The 24,277-nt window shown below is 38.7% G+C and overlaps 2 protein-coding genes across 16 annotated transcripts in view; both read right to left on the reverse strand.

Annotated features, from left to right (window-relative positions):
- tjp1a (tight junction protein 1a) overlaps positions 1–21,400 on the reverse strand; it is an 85,824-nt gene extending 64,424 nt beyond the window's left edge. For all 8 annotated transcript variants that reach the window (XM_081358563.1, XM_081358565.1, XM_081358564.1 and 5 more), the window contains exon 1: positions 21,267–21,400. In XM_081358563.1, the coding sequence (XP_081214689.1) occupies positions 21,267–21,293 (27 nt within the window). In that variant the 5' untranslated portion in view covers positions 21,294–21,400. The remainder of the gene's footprint in view (positions 1–21,266) is intronic.
- Positions 21,401–22,561: 1,161 nt separating this feature from the next.
- LOC308686187 (uncharacterized protein) overlaps positions 22,562–24,277 on the reverse strand; it is a 74,537-nt gene continuing 72,821 nt past the window's right edge. For 4 of the 8 annotated variants that reach the window (XM_081358639.1, XM_081358637.1, XM_081358638.1 and 1 more), the window contains one exon: positions 22,562–23,791. In XM_081358639.1, coding sequence (XP_081214765.1) covers positions 23,690–23,791 — 102 coding nt within the window. In that variant the 3' untranslated portion in view covers positions 22,562–23,689. The remainder of the gene's footprint in view (positions 23,792–24,277) is intronic. The other 4 variants (XM_081358644.1, XM_081358643.1, XM_081358642.1 and 1 more) reach the window with 2 other exon arrangements.

Genomic DNA, 24,277 nt, shown 5'->3' on the forward strand with positions numbered 1-24,277 from the left:
ATTTCTGGTATGATAACATGGGAAATCAGCAGCTGTGTTGACCCTCTCCACCTTTGTTCATGACCACTCCTTAAGCCCCAGTTGGCCCACTTTTGACCAAGGTATTCGGCGGGCCAAAACCCCTGGCCGTTGACCCAGAGGAAGCCCAGACAAGGCCCGATCAAGCCCCGGAAGTGATAGTGGAAACGTGACTGGCACACACTAGCACGCTCGCTTTTGGCCCAACAGTAGAAACACGGTCGGCTCATGACTAACTCAGTCCTCACCGCTTAGCATCTAACTGTCCGACTAACTGTTATGCGTTTAAACAAGCAAGAGTCTCTGATAAAACCTTCTCTTTTCCAGCATTCAACCATTCAGCATCGAGCATGTGAGCATGCTTTATTGCTGCAGTTTTACAGGCAACCTCATAGCAAGGTCATCTGAACTCAACCAAACATCTCTGAGCTGACAGCACAGAGAATAGTCGGAACAGCGTGCAAACTCTTCAAGTATACTTTCCTGTATACTTACCAAAGTGTAAGACTTCCTCAAGAGCAGTTCACCCACCCCTAGAGTCAACAACCTACTAGTTTAAAGCATAATGGTAAAGATATATGCAATGCATTGAATACATTATCTCTCTCTCACTCTGTCTCTCTCTCTATTTTATTTTAAGTTTGCAGTGGCAAAGAGCTGGCAGGTCAGGGACGATAACCAGGCCACAGATTCTGGCCTTGCCACAGGATTTTTAAATCAGCGCTGCACTGACCCAATGAGCTCTCACAGAGTTATCTGCCCAACACACACACAAAACCACAAGGCAGGAATGTGCTGATAAGAAGCCAAGGTCCTTCACACTCTCTTTTTCTATCATTCTCTCTCTGACTGGACTGTGATGATGTTTGTCTAAAAAAAAACTGAATTCAATTGAATTGTTTATCATTAAATGATAAGTGGGGTTAAAATACTTAAATGAATGAAGCCAACATTCTAACCAACAATCCTAAAAATGAATGCTGAATATCAGAAGCAGAAACAGAAATTGCCAAGTATGTTTGCACACACAAGGAATTTGTTTTGGTGACAGAAGCTTCCAGTAGAGACAACAAAAGTACACAGACAGTAAAAATAAAATAAAGATATGTGAATAAGATATACATATATAATATAATACAATATAATCAGGGTTCGAAATGAGGGGGGTCAGGGGGGGTCCCGGACCCTTCATAAGTCATTAGTCAAACTCGCAATTGTGAGAAATATACTTGAAATTCTGACTTTTTTTCTCAGAATTGCATGTTTATCTCGCAATTCTGACTTTATAATACGCAATTGGGAGATATAAAGTCAGAATTGCATGATATAAAGTCGCAATTGCGTATTATAAAGTCAGAATTTTGATATATAGCCTAAACTATTCTGAGGTAAAAAAGTATTTTGAGTTTATATCTCACAATTCTGAGAAAAGAAAAGAAAAATTGTGAGATATAAACTATTCTGAGGTAAAACAGTTATTCTGAGTTTATATCTCACAATTCTGAGAAAAGATGTCAGAATTGTGAGATATAAAGTCAGAATTGCGAGATATAAAGTCAGAATTCTGACTTTATAAGACACAATTGCGACTATTTCATGCAATTCTGACTTTATATCTCGCAATTCTGAGAAATAAAGTCAGAATTGCGAGATGTAAACTCGCAATAGTGAGATAAAAATTCGCAATTATCTTTTAAAATGTTTTATTCAGTGGCGGAAACAAGCTTCCATAGCAGACCTAGCAGCTAGACTAGTTATTCAAAGCTAGCTTAACAACCTACTTGTCCAGTCAGTGATTACGAAAGATAACCAGGACTTAATTCAAGTCTGTGAGTTGATTAAAGTGAATGTGATTTGAGCATGAATGAGTATATACATGAGAGCTTGGTAAGCTATCTAGGAAGCTAATAATATTTTTCTTAATTTAGAATCCTGCATCATGGAGAGAAAAAGAGGAAAAATAACTTGTAACTTTGTTGCTCCAGAGTTAGAGGTTTACCGGTTAGATTATAGCCACTTCTCCGGACACCACTACAATACTGGGCCTAGCCCAAACCATGAAAAACATCCCAAGACCATTATCCCACCTTCAACATTGGTCCATATAATTTAGCCTACAGTATATAGTGTAGCAAGGTATAGTCTTCAGAATTTTTAATAATTTAATAATTACATTTTAGGGGACCCCCCAAGAGTCCCAAGTCATTTCGAACCCTGAATATAATATAAATAGACACATTTGTACAGGTGTATTATATACAAATACAATGAAATTAACAGGAAATGGAATGAGAAGAGGAAGGGCACTGTTAAACAAATATAAGTGGTATTGCACAGTTATCATTGCACAGTGGGGAGAACATTTAACAGTTCATGAGGTAGAAACTTCTAGTAGAAACTAGAAACTTTTCTTGTGTCTGGCTGTTCTAGTGCTCAGTGCTCTGTAGCGCCGGCCAGACAGCAAAAGTTCAAAGAGAAGGTGGCTTGGATGTGAGGGCTCCAGAGTGATTTTCTGAGCCCTTTGTCTCTCTCTAGAAGCACCAATAATCCTCTCAGCAGTCCGAACTGTCCTTTTTAGTTTTCTGATTCCTGATTTTGTAGCTGAGCCCAACCAGACAGTAATTGAAGTGCAGAAGGCAGACTCAATGATAGCTGAGTAGAACTGCATCATCAGCTCCTGTGGCAGGTTGAACAATGTGATTCAATGTGTCAATGTGAATGTCCTACTTCACATCCTGAGAGATTGTAGAGCCCAGGAACCTGAATGACTCCACTGCTGCCACAGTGCTACTCATAATAGTGAGTAATGCTGGGGTGTTTCTCCTGAAGTCCACAATCATTTCCGTTTTGAGCATGTTCAGCTCCAGGCTGTTACTGCACCAGACAGCCAGCTGTTCAACCTCCTGCCTGTATGCAGACTAGTGGTCGACCGTTTGTAAACAAAGAAAGTAAATGGTATGCGAAGTAAGTAAAGCAAAGCGTTTGCTTTTATATTATTTGTAACAGAAAAGGCAAACAATCAGGCTAAAAAACTTTCTCATTTAACGTTACCGTCAACATTCAGCAAATGCGCATCTACGTCATTTAAACAAATCTCTGAATATCTAATAAACATTTAATTTCACAAACCTTGCAGATTTAATCGAATCCAGCTGTGATACCTTGTGAAGTGTGCATTACTGTCTGCAAGTGACGGTCGGTCCGTGCGAAGTGAGTGAATGTGAACAGAAGATCAGCTTCACAGGAGACGCGATCGAAAAACTTTAAATCCTTCATTTTAAAATATGCTGACATATAACCAGTTGCCAACTGTGTCATATTCATATCTGTGAAATATCCAGTCGCCAACTGTGTCATATTCATATCGTTTTCACTGTGCTGTATGTAAAATTAGCGTTACCTTGTCTTTATTGAAAAAATATGATTACCAGCAAGAAATTGCCAGATTACTGAGTGCCCTGTTACAGTGTTTACTTTCTTTTTATTCACATATTCATATTTCTAAACAACTACTTTGTGAAAAATACTGTAATAGGATTGCAGATTCAAGAAGTTGCCATATAAAGTATAAAAGCATGTTTATCTTAAAGATTTGTTTTCTAATTTATTTCTAATTTATTAAATATTGATTAAAATAAATATATATAAAAATATCGGCTTTATATCGGCCATTGGCCACCCTGCTCTCTAAGATATCGGAATCGGCCATCAAAAAAACAATATCGGTCGACCACTAATGCAGACTCGCCAGCATTGTATATGAGACCAATAGGCGTAATCTGCGGGTGGGACACGTCCCCACCACTTTTTGCCAGGGTCGATATTGTCCCCACCACTTTATGAAACATCTCACGACACGGGTGTACCTAACACAAATAAATAAAACATCTCCAGTTAACTAGCAGAAGAGCATTCATTTCGTTTGTTAAATAAGAGGCGGAGACTCTCTATTCGTTCCGGTGAAATCACAAAAGAAACTGCACACAAACGTGTCCCTGCTTGATATACAACCACTGATGAACATATTCAGGTTTTGATGAGGAAAAAAAACCCTATACAAGTGCGGATTAGAACACGTAACCTCTGACACACTGGGCAAAAGTTCTACCACTAGACAATTAAATTGCACATCGAACTGAAGTCCACATACAGGATCCTCACATAAGCCCCTGGTTTGTCCAGGTGTTGCAGGATGTAGTGCAGTCCCATGTTGATTGTATCATCCACAAACCTGTTAGCTCAATAAGCAAACTGCAGGGGGTCCAGCAAGGGTCTTGTGATGTCTTTCAGGTAAGCCAACACCAGTCTCTCAAATGACTTCATGACCACAGATGTTAAGGCAACAGGTCTTTAGTCACGAAGTCCAGCGATTTTGGGTTTATTTCAAATAGGGATGATGGTGGTGATGGTTTGAAGCAGGAAGGGACATCACACACCTCCAGTGATCTGTTAAAGATCTGTGAGAAGATGAAGGCCACCTGGTCAGCAAAGATTTTTAGACAGGTTGGTGAAATACCGTCTGGGCCTGGTGCTTTCCTTGTCTTTTGTTTCCTAAAGACCGGACACACATCCTCTTCACTGATCCGAAGTGCAGGAGGGGGAGGGGGGGGGGGGGATTTGCTGGAGGTGTTGATGGCTCTGCAGAAAGACCGTCAGAGACCAGGTTTTTTCAAACCTTCAATAAAACTCATTCAGGTCATCATCAGCCAGTTGTTTATTCGACACAGTGCTGGGGATAGTGTCATGTAATTGGTGATATCTTTCAGGCCTTTCCACACTGATGCAGGGTCGTTGGCTGAAAACTTTTTTCAGCTGTCCAGAGTAGTTTCTCGAAGTTTCTCTGATCTCCTTTGTCAAAGTGTTTTTGACCTGATTATACAAGACTCTGTCCCCATATCTGTAGGCATCTTCTTTTTTTTGATGAAGCTGTCTGAGTTCTGCTGTGAACCATGGTTTGTTGTTGTATGTTAAACTAAGTCCTGTTAGGATTGCACATTTCCTCACAGAAACTGATAAATGATGTTTCAGAATCTGTGAGCTCATCCAGGCCCTGTTTACAGCTGGTATTAAAAAGGAGGTGGTCTTATTTTTTAGATAATGTGTTGTGTTGCAACGGCCTTGTTCTGAGCTCTGTGTTGATGACCGAAACGAGGTTGTTCCCACATCTGAATTCCATAGCCAGAGTCTGTGATGCAAAACACACACACACACACAAAACCACAATGATGTGTAACTGTACAACTACGGCCTCATTCAGCAGGGGGTGCCTTTGTCAGGGTGTGAGTAAGAGAGAGAGTGAAAGAAAAAGAAACAAAGGGAGGACAGGGGCAAAATGATGAGTGAGAGCGGAAAGAGGGGGATAAATAGGACACCTTGGTGCTGCTTATATCCCAGACCCACAGAAACCGCAGTCTCCCCGGACAGGCCTCCGAGCCGGGGGTCACGTGACCAGTCCGAGCTCACTCAAAGGAATTCCCAAGCTCTTACAGGCGGCATTCTGCACCACAATGCCTGTTCTGTGGCCCAAGATAGACAGCCAGAGAGTTAATGAGGTGCAGCTAACACTAGATTAATTCCCTTCACCACTACAGCATAATTAATATACAGGATTAATTATGGCCTCCCCTGAATATAATAATATAGTCTATATGTATGAGTCCATATAATTATATACTGATAATATATAATAAGCATTATCCCTCAGATATTTACACTGTGAAATGCTAACCCTTTCCTGCTTAGAACAGCAGGTTGGGATCCTGGACTACTGTTCAAATGTTTTGGGTCATTCAAAGAAATTAACATTTTTATTCAGCGGGGATGTATTAAATTGACAAATAAAAATGACAGTAAAAGACATTTATAAAGATTTTTATTTCAAATAAATGCTGTTCAAATAAAACTTTCTATTCATCAAAGAATCCTGAAAAATGTAGGCCTATACATGGCATTGAAATTTACTAAAACTTTTCTGTAATTAAAAAGGCAACGCAATAATGAGTAAACTTTACTTTTTTAATTACCATTGAGACAAAAATAGCATGCGAGAAAATGGAGGGTTGCCCCTTGGAACTGATGATCTTGAGCCAAGAGCTGCAACATCTGAGGCCAGGGGTGGGATACTTTCCTTAACACAAAAAGTTTGTGAAGTTTGTCTCAACTCTCAACACAAACTCAGTCTGTCTAGACTGAAGCAAAACAAAACCAGATTGCATGAACACTAAATCTGCAATGGAATGCCCGATGAGGCACATGCAATTATTTCCCTTTCTGTCTGAAGTAAATATAATTTATTTATAATTATCAATTATTTATACCATTATGTATTTATGGATTTCACATTCATTTTATTCATTATTAGAACTGATGATTGTTAAATGAAACCTAGTTCAATGTGGCCTAAATATGCTGAAATAATTACTTTGGATATTAAAATATGCTCTCAAAACTAGGGGTAAATCCCCTTAAACATTATTTACACCTAGTTTTTAAGGATTTAGCCTAATTTTGGGAAGATTATGTAAGTTACCTGATCATTCAGCTCACAAATCAATGAAAACGTGGGGTGATTCTTAGACACAATGCAACATCAATGAAGAGAGAAAGATAATAGAGAAAGGCAAAACTTGTTTTCAGTGTTTGAAAATAGCAGAAAAAAAGTTGTAGAACTTCATATTCAAGTCAAAATACAGGAAAAATACTGTTTATACTGATATACAAGACCCTCCTACAAATCTACAATAATATAATCAAATTGCAATTAAAATAGCAGAAGTCGAAAGTCAAATTAAGTCTGCTCACATTCACAACAGTATCTCCAATACTGCTGCTTAAAGCTTATGGGGCACAGCAAAAGTGAAGGAAATTGCTCAAGCATTATCTTCAAAACAGCCTTCTAGAGTTTCCCAGCTCCATAACAACAGACTAGATCTCAGCTAACCTGCTTTGTGCCGTGGACACAGCAAAGCTGAGATCAGTGGACCTGGGTCAGGGTCTGAGACGTCAGTGCTAATGGAAATCTGGACCGCCAACAGACAAGAAAAAAACACCCACTAAAAACACAAACAGAGTTTACTAAGAGAGCTTTACAACTGAGTTTTTTCGTGTGGCAGTGAGCTCGTCACGTACAGTATCTTCAAAAGAGTGATCGCTCCCTTTCAGGGCCGTGCATTCACATAAAAACCACAGCACCACTAATCCACTGACTCACACACACAAACCAAACCTCCAAAAGAAGACCATCATTATCCCAACACTCTCACACACTCCATTCCCACAAACACACCAAATCTAGCAGCGATCACTATCATTATGCACACACAATACAATAATAACAGACTATTATCAAATAAATACAGCCATCTCAGTCTCAGAGGTAAATAAATGCTGTGAGGTCTATAATCTCTTCAAGCTCAGTCTGCATTTAGCCATCGCTTAAACAACAATTATACAGGGGCCAATACCGTTGAAAATGATCCACCTTATCGATGCGACTTACTCTATGGATATGTTCAGAAGACACAGAGCTAGACATGGGCAGCAACTGTTTGAAACGTTCAGCCATTTCAAGCTGAGGTAACATGAAGGAATTTGCCGTGCTGAGTGAGCGTCTGGGTCACTGTAGCCCACAATCTCCTGTAGTGCTCTGTATTATCATGGTTGAGAGAAGAAGGCTCACTAAGACCCGACATGTGATTCAGATTAAAGCTGATTTTTTTGTATGTGCCCTATTCTCTCAGCCAGATTGGTGTATATCACGTAGCACTGATAGACGTGAGGGAAAATCTCTGGGAAAAACAGAAAAGGGGTGGAAGGGTAAAACAGTTTATCATATCACGATAGATCCAATTTTAGGGCTGTCACAATTCCTCCATTAAATTTGAGTACTCAATTTAAAAAAAAAATCCTCGATTAGAATGTACCTGTGTCGAGTACCCGGCAAAATACCCGAAGTGGCGCATTCCACTGACGAGAATTATTAGACCATTTTCTAAGGCTGCACAATGAATTAAAATAGTTTAAAAGTCATACTATAGTGCTATTGTGAAATCACAAAGTCAAGTCAAGTCACCTTCATTTATATAGTGCTTTTAACAATATAGATTGTTTCAAAGCAGCTTTACAGTGATAATAGGAAACTAACAGCAGCTCTAGAATAAAGTTATTGTCCAGCTTAAGTTAGTTTGACTGATTCACCTCCGTCACAACCAGGGCTTGACATTAACTTTTTTGCTCACTAGCCAATGTGGCTAGTGGTTTTCCAAAGTTACTAGCCACACAGTATTTTTACTAGCCACATTTTTGTTGTTGTGAAATTACCTGATAAAAGTTGACTATGGCGTGCTAAAATTTACTTGAATTTACAAATGAAATTGAATTTACCAAAATTTATCCTTTTAAATGTAAAACCACTGTACACACCCAAATCAAGACTGCATAAATATATAACAATACAGCTGTCATTATCATTAGCTCTGATAAGGTTGTGTGTAAAGCTCCTTTTTTTAAATAAAACCATGTATTATGTATTATATGTCGCCACATAGCTCCACTGGCATACGACTAACTCCAGCAGAGCAGCTAGCTGTCTCTTCGTTTCTGTGTTGTCGGTCACTAGCGCGCAAGGCAACACTGTGTGCATGTAATACTCATTGGGGCTGTCAAAATTGCTCAAAAATGACGTTCGAATATTCCCTCTAAAAAAAAACTAAAAAAAAAAACACATTAGTCGGCAATAGGCTAAACACATAGCCTATTGCCTATTCGAACTATTCGAACATCTGGTTGCGCATTTTGTCAATGACGCGCGCTTACGTCAATAACAGGACAAATTAATAGAAAGAGACATAACTACTTGTATAGGTAGTTTATTTAAGTTTAAACATATTTGACAACGTATTACCTACACAAAAAAAGTAAATCAACTTTCTCTCGCTCGCCCTCACCCTGCTGCGTTCACGCCGGACACGAATAGCGCGTCAGGCGCGAGTGATTTCAATGTAAAGACGCGTTTATGCGCGTCTGGAGGTCTTGCGGCGCGAATGAGGCGTCAAGCTCTCTGCACAAACGGTTTAAAGGAACAACAACAATAAGCAAATGTTGAGTGCTGATCAAGAGTTTTGTGCAAGCAATTTAAGGTCGCGACTTAGGCTATATAGCAGGCTTCATTCAGTGATTGAAACAAATATTATTACGGTTAATTACCGGAAGTTTTACAGTATATACCTACATTGAACGCTCCGAGCGAGCTGTGCTGTGGTAAACGGAACTTTTCCTTGACATGAAACGGTAAATAATCAAACCAGTGGAAGCCTGTAGTGCATGAAACTGCTGTATCTAACCTACCTTATTTGTGCAATATCTATTCAGTCAGTACAGTAGCCTACACTTAAAAAATGTTTCTGTTTAATGTGTCAACGCTTCTTCCTGTTACCTGTCCCTGATCCCTCAGGCAGCGCGCCCACTCGCAAAGCAGACAGCCGCGCCTCTGCTACCACGGGCGTTTTTCCACATTCGAATATTCATTTTCACCTTTGAAATTCTGTTTTTTAAAACTATTCGAATTTAGAATATTCGTTGACAGCCCTAATACTCATGGGAGTTGTAGTGTCGTAGACGTAGTGTCACACTTATTTCAGATGCCTTTTGAAAAGACTACAATTATTCAACCCGCCAAAGTGGCCAGTTGGAGTGACTATGTTACCCGCCACGAGCAAAATCCACCCGCATTTGGCGGGTTGGCGGGTGTTAATGTCAAGCCCTGGTCACAACGATCATTAGTTCAGTGAAACAAAGGCATATATGCCCTGAGGGGTTAATGAATATGCGCTTTATTTACATGCGTGCAAGTTACGTGCGTCTCAGAATGGCTCAGTTCACTGTAAATGCTGCTCCACATGATCTTTTATCATTTACATGCGTGAAGTGCGTTTCAAACTCCATCTCTGCAAATGCTGTGAGTTTGGGTTACTTATAACGTTCACAATGTGCGTGGATCATTTATAAACCTGCACCAACACAACAGAAACATCAATATGTTTCTAAATATGCAAACTGTTCATCGCGATTTCAAAATAGGCCTAAAAGTTTTACCCTCACTCTAAGTTTGCATGTTTTGATGCCCACATATTCATTCAAGAAATTACGGTGTCTGTAGCATTTCTATCGTAAAGAAGTGGACAAATCTTAAAGATTAAGTGATTAATTAAATGTCATTTGGCCAATTTTAAACAAGGATTTGATCTTCTGTAAAGTGTAACAATCACTAGGGCCTCTGCAGGCATTAGTAGTTATAATACATAACGTAAGTTGATTGTTTATGTATATTATATTATTTTAACAGTGTTGTTCTATAAAACCATTTGATTAGGCTACTTGCTTTTGATACTTTATTTGAACCAAATATTATTGCCTCATTATTATTATGTTTTTAAGTCACTTTTGTTCACTGTTTTATTACCACCCAAAAAAAACTTGATGACTCGATTCATTTGTCAAAATAATCAACCGAGTACTCGATTACCAAAATAATCTTTAGAGACAGCCCTAGATAAAACAACTTGATTTATTATGAAAACTGTGTAAATAAATAAATTTCACAAAACATTTTCCCCAATGGAAAAGACAATTCATTGAAACTAAGCAGCAAAAATATCTTGTTCCACAACCACAACTTACTGATGTTATACAGATAATAAATACATTATCAAATTCCAGCCCACATTTACACACAAACAATGAAAACAGTGTTCAGAAACCGGTCTAATCACGATAATGCAATAGTGCAAAGGTAATGCAATGGAAGTAGAATAGATATTACTCAAACCACAGAATAATTAGGCTAACATTAAAAGTAAAATATGGGAGGATCTACCAAACCTTGCACTCCTTCTGATTCTGTGTAGCACTCTGCAAATCCTTCTGAAGGATCCGAGTCCGACTATCAGAAATGAGCAGCTGAAGTTTACTTTTAAAAAGCATTTTTTTAAATAATTTTAGTCAAGCCCATTTATGCAGCACATTTGAAAATAGTTATCAAAAACATATTAAATGACTGTTATCACAACAATTTTACTAACATAAGTGGACCTCAAGGACAAAACTTAAAGGGTTAGTTCACCCAAAAAAGAAAATTCTGTCAGTAATTACTCACCCTCACGTTGTTCGGACCCCATAAGACTTTTGTTCTTCTTCGGAACACAAATTAAGATATTTTTATCTTAATTTGATAAGATAAAAATATCTTAGCGCTTCTGGGTTGTACGTCAGCACGTAGGCTCACTATTGGCCTAACGCTGGTCATGTGTGTGATGCGTGTGACGTACAACCCAGAAGCACTGCGCTGTTACACTACGTTAACTCACGTCAGACATAGAAGAAAACTAGATGTACCGCAGGGCGGTACAAAATATGACCGCCGCTCAGGCCTGCACTGGCTTTCCACAAAAATAAATGACGTGGAGCAATTTGGCTGTATTGCGTGTTTATGTATATACCTAAAAAAAGTAGTAGTATGTGCATGTCTGTGTGTATGTGTGTATGTTTGTGTATGTGTGTGTCTGTGTGTGTCTGTGCGTGTATGTGTGCCTGCGTACATGTGTGTACGCGTGTGTGTTTGTGTGTGTGTGTCTGTGCATGTGGATTTGTATGTGTGTGTATGGGTGTGTGTCTGTGCGTGTGGATGTCAGTGTGTGTGCATGCTTGCCTTTGTTTGTATTCCTGCATGTGTGTGTGTGTGTGACAGTATCATCCTAAACCAGCAACCCTTCGCTCAACAGCACCATCTACAGGCCGATGAGTGTACAGTCACTAAATGTGCACGTAAATGAATTTATTTTATACCCCCCCATGGATGAAATTCTACAAAACTTAGCATACCCCCAGAGGATGTCAAGTTAATCATACACATGAAATATGGTGCAGTTCTGAACATCTCAACTGAAGATAGGGGCGATTAAAGTAGAATAATATTGCATTTTAATTTTTTATGGGAGTGGCGTAAATCACAAATGAGTGATTATGGGCTAGGTTGATGTGGGCCCTTAAGACCAACATACCATAAAAATTTCTTCATCCTCGGTGCCACGGTTCAGGTAGTTATGTAGGAAAAACTGCATTTTTGGGGTTTGGGGGGGCCCAGCTCGGGGGGGGGGAGTGGCCCCCGGGGACCAAACGAAATTTTTCCGTAAAAGTCTAGTGGGGCTACATGCCCACAAAATTTCATGTTCCCCGGTGTTTCGGTGTCCCTGGTATCGTTGACGGAAAATTCAGTAGGTGACGAAAAAAAAAAAAAAAAAAACTTTGACAATCCCTATATGACCGCTTTCGCTAGCTACGCTAGCGGCGGTCATAATTAATAGTTTAATAAGGTGTTATTTTTGTTGTTGTTTTTTGTGCACAAAAAGTATTATTGTCGCTCAATAAACTTAAGGTTGAGCCACCGTAGTCACTTGGACTGTTTTAAACATTGTCTTTACTAACTTTTCTGGGCCGGCAAGTTTCAATAACATAGAAGCCTATGAAGGAGTGAGCCAGCTCTCAGATTTCATCAAAAAATATCTTAATTTGTGTTCCTAAGAAGAACGAAAGTCTTACGGGGTCGGAACAACATGAGGGTGAACAATTACTGACAGTTCTTTGTGTGAACCAGTGATGCGCGGGTCAATGTATAAACAACCCGCACCCGACCGACGTTTTCAACTAACCCGCCCGCAACTCGGACTGCAAAAAAAGAAAAAGAAAATATTGTACCCGACCCGCTTCCTGACCCACATTTTTTAAAAGTAGTAAATGCTCATCGTTGCGTCATTGGGCCATAGATGTAGGAACTAGGGGTGCGGGGGGGTGGGGGTGAATATATGTTTAATATTTTCGTTTAAAAGTAGACATTTCAAGCTTTCTGTAACAGATAGCCTATATTTCTCAATTCTGTGAGGCACAAGCTGAGATTCGGCGCCCTCCAGTTCACATGCAATGCAAGTGATCGTGCCTGCGTCTTATTACACTGTCTGCTATATATTTGCTTATTATTTATTAAATACAGGCAATTTATTGATAAAACATTGATCAAAATTAAGATACAATTTATACAAAACGAAAATCTTTTAAAAAGACTTTTCTATAAAACAAAACTTAATGAAGTCGTCAAAATCATGTTTTACCAAAAACAGCGCCGTTGCTAGGAGGGCGCCAGCGCCTCTGCCTTTCAGCGCCTCTGCCTCGCGAGTGGATGATAGCCCTGAAGACGCCTAGCAATGATATACCTTTAGTGGTGGTATACCTTTAGTTAAGTTATAGCCTACCTTAAGAGTCTTCGTAGCGCCCTAAGAGACAATGTTATTCGAAAACGCAGCCCAGGTATGATGCGTATGATGCGTAATAGAGATTCCAAAGCGCTCTTCTTTGGTCAGAACCATGGAGAGCGATCGCGGATAGGTCTGTCATATGCACCGAAACTTTTAACAATGCAACAAAATATTTAAAGAGCATCAAGCTATTAAAATCTATATTATGTATACGCACAGATAATATAACAGTAGGCTATATTAGTCTATTTTTTTTATTAGGTTAAGCAGTGATTGCGTTTTTTATTTATTTATTTAATGTGTAAATAGCATCGCAAGAAGTAGGCTATATGACAAAGCCAGCACTTTGATCATCAGCTTTCATTATTTCGGCAAATGTCTCCCACAGTTTGCTCTTTCTATTTGTGTATTTGCGGAGCTTCCACTCCCCAGTCTTCACCTTTTCTCTTGCCGCCTCCATCTCGACATGCAGACTGAGCTCGTGCATCATCTTCGCGCCAGTTATTCAGCCAATAAAGTGTAGGCCTATGTATTTCATAGAAAATTGTGTCTAGTACTATATAAATTACAAAGGTTTAATTGGCCTCTTTATTTCAAACGACCCGACCGACCGCGACCCGAATATCATTAAAAATATTTTTGGATGACTCGTAACCGCGGGTAACCGCAGGCACCCGCTCATTTTGGATCAACCCGCGCATCACTGGTGTGAACTAACCCTTTAAGAAAAAAAACATACAACATGACCCCATTAAAAGCCTCTAATGTCAATTTTATAAAAATAAAAAAAATAAACAGGTTACACCGTAGGCTCCACTAACAGTTTTCATTGCAGAGTGATTAAGAGATAAACTAATCAATAAACTCAAGCAGCACACACCACACACACACTGCTGTACCAATTTGATCATATACTTGTACATCAATTATTTTTCCATTCATTGCATGTTCATTCATCATTCATGTCCTCAAATTAAGTATGAAGAAGTCCTAACACACACACACACATACACACACATGTTTAAATAGTTGTCTAAATGGGGATATTACATGGATTTCTCTTGTTTTATAAATGCTATAACCTAGCCTTAACCCACATCCGAACCCTCACAGAAAACTTGCACTTTTACAACAAAAAAAACAACACCACTTTATTTACTTTATACAATTTTTACAAACGAGAAAGTCCTTGAAAGGAGGTTTTATCAGATTTAGCTCACTTCTGGGTGCAAATTTCTCCCTAAGTAGGTGTACACACACACACACACACACACACACACACACACACACACACACACACGTGTATACACTATGGCTGGGCGATATTTAAAAAATATCTTATTGAGTCGCCTTAAATAATATGATATCCGACAACACTGCCGACATACACCGTAAACACACATCATGTTCCTTTTGGTGGCACTGGCTAATGATGCTAACTATCTAAGGCTAGGCTAATGATAGCCCGCCGCAATTCAGTTAATTGAATTTAATTATTGAAACGTTAAAGGTTTGTTTTACTTTTCTTAGTTTGTGCTTAAACTAACAGAAAACATCAGCTTTGCTGTTATGTTAGCATTACTAATAATTTCCACACTGTTGTTATGGAATTTGTGTTTGTGAATTTCGTTTCGTGAAGACAATCAAATTTGCGTTTGAAATGAATTTCGTAGCTGATCATGTTGCCTAAAATTAGTATGTTCTGTTACAGCTGCCCCGCTGTGTACTGGACCACTCTTAAAATGCTGCAAACTTACTGGCTACTATACAGAAACCGAAGAGATGACATGCAGAGGATCACACATAAACTTTTGCTTTCTCCTGTCACATGCAGTGAAGATCTAAGCCTTGTACAGGCTGCCTCAGACAGTTCCAGAACACTGAAAGCCCAGTGGGGAGGACTGAGGGGGGTGGGCTAACAGTGGGTGACCGACGGGTACAGCCTAATTAAGTCCTCATTAGCTAAGCATTAAACTAAGAGGAAATGTGGAAATGACAACAAATTGGCCTTTCCTATTTATTTATTACACAGATATATCACTCTCAAACATCATAAACAATCAATCATAACTGGTGATAGTAGAATGAGAGATAAGGGGCAGCTAACATGCACTAATACAGTAATATAACACTATTGCACTTAGATATAGGCCCTGTGGCGGAGGTGCACCAGGAGCCCAGTGCTGTTCCTCACCATGGGAACCGCTCAACCTTTCCAACAACACAGGCACTTGAGTCTGATTGGCTCTGAGCAGCACACAGGACTCTGTAAACGGCACATTACACTGCCAGATTTTGACGTTTACAGTTTTATCTTCAGATTTCTCCAAGATGCAAAAAACTAGAGTTATAGACAAAGAAACAAACATTCCCTCTCCAGCAGAGAAAATTGTAACTGCATGCCTCCTCTTTTCTAGTATGTGTGGTACAGCAGTAAAGTGGAGATATGTTTGTCCTCTGATGATTAAAAAACCCATTCTGCAAGCTCTCAAAGAGGGCCAGAGGCTCCAGCAGTAATTAACATAACCTCTCCAGAACAGAAACGGAGGACAAGAGCTTTCTCTTGCTCGCTCTTTCTGCTTTGACTATGAATACAAGCTTGAGGGGAATATTTATAGCATTAGGCCTAATACAAATCATTTTCTCTTGTATTTTCTGCATGGGACAGACAGACAGGTGATCAAGGCTGTATGTGGTGTTCCATATTAAATGCCTTAATTTTCATGCAAATGGGACACTAGATGAGTTGCTTCTAGATCTAATTCATATTTTCCCTGAAGTATAGACTGCTTAGTTACTCAAGAACAAATATGGCATGGTGTCAAATAAAAAAAGTCAGATACTGTCAGAGAGGGTGAGAGTGAGACAGTCCAGTTTAACAAGACGTTTTCTATGCAAGAACAAACTAACAATCAGTAACAAATGGTGACACGGTGATTCAAATGAAATGGTGAAATAAAAAAGATTTTTAATTCTGCTGTTAAACATGTAAAAAAGAAATTATGACTTCATTGTAATTTATTTCTCAATAAAAAATCTTCCCTGATTTCCACTACAAATTTCCCAATATTAACCATAGGCCTGTCACGATAATCAATATATTGACTTATGGCACGAATGACAAGATATTTGGACCTCTGTAATTTTTGGTGACGTAATATTTAATAGTTTTCGATAACATATTGCCCATTATGTTTACATAAAAATTTGTGTCACCAACATTTTGCAGATCGCGCTGCCTGTCATCTTATCTACTCTCCTCGTCGGAAGCGAAAGCGGGGCTCAGGCAGCTCTTTCATACACAGAGTGTGTGCTTAAAATGAGCACCATTTCGCAGTGTCACGTTTATTTGGACCAAAACAGTGGATTGCGGCTTTGAAACCGAGTGCATTTTGACTTATTCTTCCAAACTGTCTGTCTGTAGTTGTCAGGAAAACACTATAACTCCTCAAGTGACGCCTTCTTTTCACCTGTCGATGTTCACTCACAGACTCAGCTAGCGTTAAGGCCGTTTCACACAGGACACGGCAGTCGAGAGTGTCTAGTTCATTTTCACAGAGAACGCATATTTTTGCATTTCACTGTATTGTTTTTCTATGTAAACGTGCTAGACGGACGTGTTTGACCATTGGGCTGTGTGTCGACGCTGTGTTATAAACAACTTTTTAAAAACACGCCTTTGTTCATATGGACATCTGACTGCTAAGTAATGGTTTGTGTTTTTTCAGCTAAGGTGTGCACCTTTACTTTACTGAGAAAAGAAGGTCGAGGAAATATCTGTTTCTATTTATAGAAGTTTTTTTGTTTATTTATTCAGGACATTTAATTTTTTTTGACACTTCAATTCCAGTATCTAAATATTCTTAAGAATGAAAGAGTTTGTTGTCATTTGAAAGTGTGTAGACCTACTTGCATTATTATGATTAGGCTATATAGTCAGTGGAATAAAATGGTTTTAAAATGACAATATCGTTTATCGCAATTATTTCTGTGACAATATAACACCCAACAAAAAGTAGTTATGACAGGCCTAGTTAAAACAAATGCATACTAAAAAATAAAAAAAATCCTATCAAAAGTAAATGTCATAAAGAAGCCCTAAAGAGGAACGGTGAGCAGTACATGTACATGTACAGATGCAATACATGTGGTGTCATTGAAGACACATAAAGGACTTTTGTCTCTGTAAGCCAGGGGTCTCCAACACGTCGCTTGCGAGCTACCAGTAGCTCGTGGCCTGACTGGAGGTAGCTCGCCAAGGGCCGTTCACATATCGCTCAAGTTCGTTATTTCAAATAATTGAAGCGACGCGCTCATTTTTTCCAGGCGCAGCGAGTCAACATGAAGGATGCGGGTGCACCCAAACACTGGGTGTTTTTTTCTTCTCCGTAAATAAATATTGTAGCAGAGCTACAGCAAGCGTTTTTCGGTGGTGGAAATCCATTAGCTATTAAAACTTTTGTCGTTGTGGCGAGCGCAGTGCATAGTTGCATAGCAACGACAGACGCCACGGGAAAATCGGACCGAATTTTACTATTAATAATAAAAGATAAGCTAATGTGCATTGTAAATGTCAGTATTTTATCTTTTTTGACTCATTCTTTTTATAAAAAATGATTTAAAGGCTGAAATATGCAAGGTTTATCTTTTTATAAAAACTTTTTTGTCAAAACTTTATTTGAACTTGTAAGTTTCATGCTAGTAGATAACATGTTGCAAGACACTCCTTTAAAACTGGCCATCATTTTTAATGTTATTATTTTAATGTTTATGTAAACAAAAAGTGCATATTGATGCTAAGTTTATTTGTTATTTGCTGGTTTTCGACATAAAACTGGGTGAATTGATGTCATTGTGTAGTATAGGGCTTGGGCGTCGTGACGTCATACTTGGCGTGGCGGCCATGTTGATGGCCTCGCGAATGTAAACATACAGCAAGTCAACGGGGAGAAGCAGAGTTGGGAGAAAGAAAAAAGATGTTAAAATCCCGAAAAGGATGTGGAATTTACGAGGATACGTTAAATAGGGAAACCAGGGACCAGTAAGTTATGTGGACAAATTTTCCTGTAAAATATCCCGTATTTTAATAACTTACTATCATAACATTAATGTTAGCCCTTCCATCGGACCTGTCAGTCTCTGTACTGTTGTCCTGTTGCTACCCCCTTGCCCTTCCAGAAAAACAGATGTTTTCAAAGCATCGTTTTGCTTACTTGAAGGCAACCTTAGCGTGATATTGGCCTTTTTTTAGATAACAGCGTGGTTGTTGTTGTGAGAGCACGATTTCACGCCAATCTGCAAGCAAAGTCACGTTAGACCTAGCTTCACAACCTCGCATAGTTAATGCTGCAGTTTTGCAGAGGGATAGCAACAGAAAGATGAATGTTGAAATTGTATTTTTTCGGGATATTTTATAGGTAAATACTAAAACGGGAAGACAGCGGGAAAATAGCTCAAATACGTGAGAAACCCGGAAAAAACGGGAGGGTTGACAGCTACTAACTACACTTTTTTTGCCGATTTTGTCCACATACTGGTCCCTCGCTTCCCTATTTAACGTATCCCTGTAAATTCCACATCCTTTTCGGGATTTTAACATCTTTTTTCTTTCTCCCAACTCTGCTTCTCCCCGTTGACTTGCTGTATGTTTACATTCGCGAGGCCATCAACATGGCCGCCACGCCAAGTATGACGTCACGACGCCCAAGCCCTAATAGTACTTTTTGAACAGGATTCTGTGATAACTGATCATTTTGGTCACTATAATCATGAAATTAAATTGTCATGCAATTTCATCTCTAGTTATCATGCACTATAAAATCAACTATAATTAAGTGTTTTTACAGTATAATATGCAAAGTACAATTTTCTATAATTTTTTTTTTATCTCTGATTCTGTTCTTTTCTCTGACATTTAAGGGTGACATATATAGGCCTACAAAAACTATTTTAGGTCTAAAACAGTTTGGATAGTTGTTAATGAGAGTTATGAGACATTATTTAAGAGATTTAAGTATTGTATTACATGAGTAGCTCTCGGCCACTTTCATTTTTAAAAAGTAGCTCTCAAATGAAAAAAGGTTGGAGACCCCTGCTGTAAGCTTTCTTAAAGCTTGAGCCACAGGTCACTATTGTGGGCTGTGCTGGAACCATTCAGCGATAAATAACCAATAATCCCAAACTGAGTATATAGTATATAGTCCATTTACACTTCTCCAAAATGCCTAATGAAAACGTAATCATCCACATGAAGTCTCTGTATTTACAAAGAACGAACGAATGAAAGAAAGAAAGAACGAACAAAACAACAGCAGATACAGAGACAGGACAATGTCTTACAGAGGAAACAAGGTCCCTGGGGAGATCGAGCAAAACTTTAGGGCACAAAAAAAAGGTCATCCAGACAGATCCACACCTCAAAAAGACAAGATAAATAGTTCCTCCTGAAAAAACATAGCCATGTCTTCTCAAGCACAGCTTTTGTAGTAGGTTTATTTAGGGATAAACAGTAATACTAACTAGAGGATCTAGTGATTAAAAATACCTATTAACTTAAACTAAGGACTTTCTACCATGAATAATTACTAGTATTGTAGTTAATACATAAACTTTAATATATTTAAATCAATTACCATTCAAAATTTTTCATTTTTTTATAGAATTTAAGCAAGGGTGCAGTAAATTGATCAAAAGTGGCAGTGAAGACATTCACAAATGTTACAAAATATTTCCATTTTTATATGAATGCTCTTCTTTTGAACTCTCTATAAAGCCTAATCCTGAAATATTAAGCAGAACTAGCCTACTGTTTTTGATCATGACAAATGTTTCATAAGCAGCAAATAAGCATAGAATGATTTCTGAAGGATCATGTGACACTGAAGACTGGAGTAATGATGCTGAAAATTCAACTTTGCATCACAGGAATAAAATACATTTCAAAATCGAAAACAGGTATTTAAAATTGTAATAATATTTAACAAGATGACTGTTTTTACTGTATTTTTGATCTAATAAATCATAATAGGCTACATATGAAATGCTCTTAGTGCGAAATGTTTCCAGGATATAATGTCAATACATCACATTACATCATCACGTAACCATTTCTCCTCATCAGGAGAAACTCACCAAACCTGAATAACTGAATGTCCTGTACACATTCCTGTTTTCATGCTTCTCGCACTGTACAGTGGAACAGGAAGCCAACTCAAGAGCAGCATAAACACATACACAAACATAATGTAGAGCATTGTACTTCGCGATGAGACACTTTCAACACGTCTCTCTCATACAGAACCAAAAAAACCACATGCAAACTCCTGCCCACAATTTTCAGACAACAAACATAAACTATCTACGTTTTGGATTCCCCTGTGTGCGCATTATCGACAGTTGGTCTACAATATTCAGTGACGCGAGGAAAGTTACTGCAATGAAAATGCAGTAATTTCACAGCACTTCGACACAAAGTAGCCTAAGTACTGGCAGAAAGCCATTTAAGTGCCATTTTTAATCAACAGGTTCCTAACGAATCGCAAACTCTTCCAGCGATCAATATTCACTTTAAACGCTTTTTAATTGTCCAATGATCTTAAAGGAACACAAATTGAGATGTTAGTCACACAGTCAGAATGGCAGTCTTCTTTCATCACACTTTTCTAATGAGAGTGAATAGTGGCTGAGTGAGACTGTCATTATACCTTTGGAGTTCTAACGTTACCACTTAAGATAGACAGTCGCATATGTTTGAAACAACATGATGACCAATAAACGATGACAGAATTATCGGTGAACTATCCCTTTAAGATCCTGGCTTTCACGTGGATTAGAAGGAAAACAAGATACAGTCGTGTGGAGAACTCGTCTTTCTCTACGTGTGTTGCACCTTAAATGGGTCAGGTCTCGTATCCCGTCAAACTGCTTGGAAAAATCATTTCCTACCTTATTTATGGCAGCTTTAGCGGACATTTTGATATCTTGTTGGCTCCCGGCGTAGCAAGTTGGAAGTCCTTAGTTTAAATTTCACTACACCGAAAGTTACACCCCAAATATATTCCTCCTTCGTCCTGCCCAGCAGCCGCCACAGCGCCGGGCAAAGCGGGTTTATTTCTTCTGACCGCCAAAAGACATGACAACACAACAGAAACCCAGCAGTCCAAAGTTCATCATCTATTATTGCGCGTGAAACTTCCGAAGCTAAGTTACGCGAATATCTGCCGAAAGGCTGTTTCTTTGAAAAACTAAAAGGAATCAAGAAAACCTTGCTGTTCCTCAGTCGACCGCGCCAGACAGAGTTTAATAATATCGATTATGCGAAATGCGCAGGTCCCACAGCAGTAGAAGTTTGAAACGGATGAGCTCGATCCTCGCTTCTCTCCTCTCCCAGCAACAATCATGACATGTCTGACTGGGAGGGTCCATTACAGTTCTGTGGGGGTGGTGGGGTGGAAACCGGGACAGGGTGAGCCACAATCCAAGAAAGATATGTCATTTTAACTCTGTATGTGTATGCAGCGGTTTAATGTGTTTATTTAACGAGTTGTGTGATAAATGTGTGATTATTTTACATCAAACAATAGATGCAAAAATAGAAACCAAAGGGACGCCCCCGTGCCTGATCTTTTCGTTTGGACCGGGGAGCGGATGGGATGGAGAGAGGAAAGCAAGGTAAAGTGGAACACAGTTGTTGATCGCTGCTTTGTTTTTGGTGTTAGAAGTTTAAGAAGTCATCTGTATTTTAACACAAACATTTTTGTTTGACATTAAAAAATAAAATAATAATAAATCTATTGACTGTTTAACAGTTATTTTTAACTAAGATTCCAAAGTATGCGTCAAACGATTAGGAGTTTAATAGTGATTAATAAAATTGAAATAGAAATAAAATATAGGAATTACGTGATTTAGTGACTCCGTAATGCAGTTCAAAAGCAGCATCCTTATCAAACATACTAATAATGCCTACACTTTCTTTTAGTTTTGTAGACTTATGAGATTGTGTGGTTTAACCTTTAGATGGAGTTTTTTTCGCCGATAACAAACCACTCAGGAAACCAAACGGGACATAATTGCTGCAATGCAAACTGCTTCCTGTGGTTTCCGGGCCCCCTCCCATAGGACAGGGCCTCAGAATGTTTGTATTGTTTTGAAATCAGTATTATGGTCTGTACTTTTCACTGCAAAATGTCAGCTCGTGTTTGCAACTGATAAAAAAACCTCACAAATGCACAATATATCATTAACTCTTTAAGAGTATAGCCTAATCAATCATTCAGTTGTCAGAGATAATACTTCATGCTTTAGGTCCCTGAAGTATTCCCGTAGTTCTGCAAACAAGAGAGTAAAATGGTTTCATTTACCTTCAACAAGCAATCTGTATGTAACAAAGGAAGCAAAATCTCTCTACTCTCCAGTTCTTGTAACCATCATTCAGATGGTAAAAATATAATTTCTGAAAACAGCCAAACCGAGGATAAAAAAGATCCATTTAAACTCTGTACCGCAAATCAGACATATCAATATAGTTCAACACGTTTAAAACAATGGTTACCATGGCACCGGCACCAGCACAGTCAAAAAGACACAACTTTAAAATAATCTGAATAAACCAAATCTTTCACTGAAGACACTGAACGCTGTGTTCCCTATTAAGTTAATATCGGCTAATGGTCATAAGGCCAGTCATTGTAGATGTAATTCCACAAATATTTGACAGACAGGTCCAGGGGAGAGGCTAAGGATATTTTGGATTAGTCATGCTGCAGGATAAATTCTTGTCATAGACCAGACCAGAGGGTTAAACTAAAAATAACTTAGTGTAAGAGGTCACATTCTCCCATAACTATAGGCTTCAGGAATCAGAGGGGAAAACAAGTGAGTGATAGGAAAGAGCTATAAAACAATTAAGAAAAAATGACCAATACAGTACGTAAGCCCACAAAGAAATGAAAAAAACTATACATTTATTATCAAAATTCTTAGTGCCGTCTCCACATAAAATGTAAACATATATATATAGAAACACACTTTTATGAATTACCATGCGCTAAATGAAATTAAATGTTACAAGAGATGATGATGAAATATTTGTATGGGAGAAGCCATGAATGACTAGACCAGATTAACTTAAAATGAGAACTGAAACACAAACACATCTAATTACCAGGAATCCTGACTATCACTGAACCCAAGAAACACATAAAAAAAAAAACACAAAGAAATAGAATGATAAATACTGCCAACGAGGACAATCGCTCAATCCTCCTCCATCGCATGTTACGATCCGCATCGAGCAGCGAGGATATCAGGATATTCAGCATGCTGTCTGTTAGCACAGGCAAATCAATCTCCGATTCCTGAAAACCTCAGAACGTCCCTTTCATGTCTTCAAAAACCCAAGTAAATGAGTTTAATGTAAGCCAAAGATGAAGAGGACTGCTATAGCTCGAACTGTAGAGTGAATGGTTCTGTGAGAATGGAGCAGAAAAAGAGAGTTAGTGACAGAAAAACACATTTGAAGGCAGCATTGTCGTGCATGGTTACCCTAAACGGCTCTCGACACGGCGCAACCTGAGGCTTCGCATCAGCCGTAGAGCTCAGGTGTGCTCATGGAAGAGCAAGCACTTGGAAAACACTCTCATGGCCTTGGAAATCACACACACACACACACAAACAGCGTGAGGCATGCCAGTAGGCTTGCCTGCCAGTAGTTAGAGTCTAATGGACAGTGAAAAGTGCAGATCACATGCTCTGCTCCACCAATGCTCCTCTGAATATGCATATCTTGATATCAATGTAGGTGGAATGCAATCACAAAAATAAATTGTTTTTAATTTTAAAGAATAAATCATTTTAAAATGTTAAAGTAAAATCATGTTTTATAACGAAAAAAAAAATACATTTAACATGACAATAAATGTCATGTTTCTGTAAAATACCAAGAATGATAGTTT

This window comes from Scardinius erythrophthalmus, assembly GCF_964197995.2.
Source record: "Scardinius erythrophthalmus genome assembly, chromosome: 2".
Lineage (NCBI taxonomy): Eukaryota > Metazoa > Chordata > Actinopteri > Cypriniformes > Leuciscidae > Scardinius > Scardinius erythrophthalmus.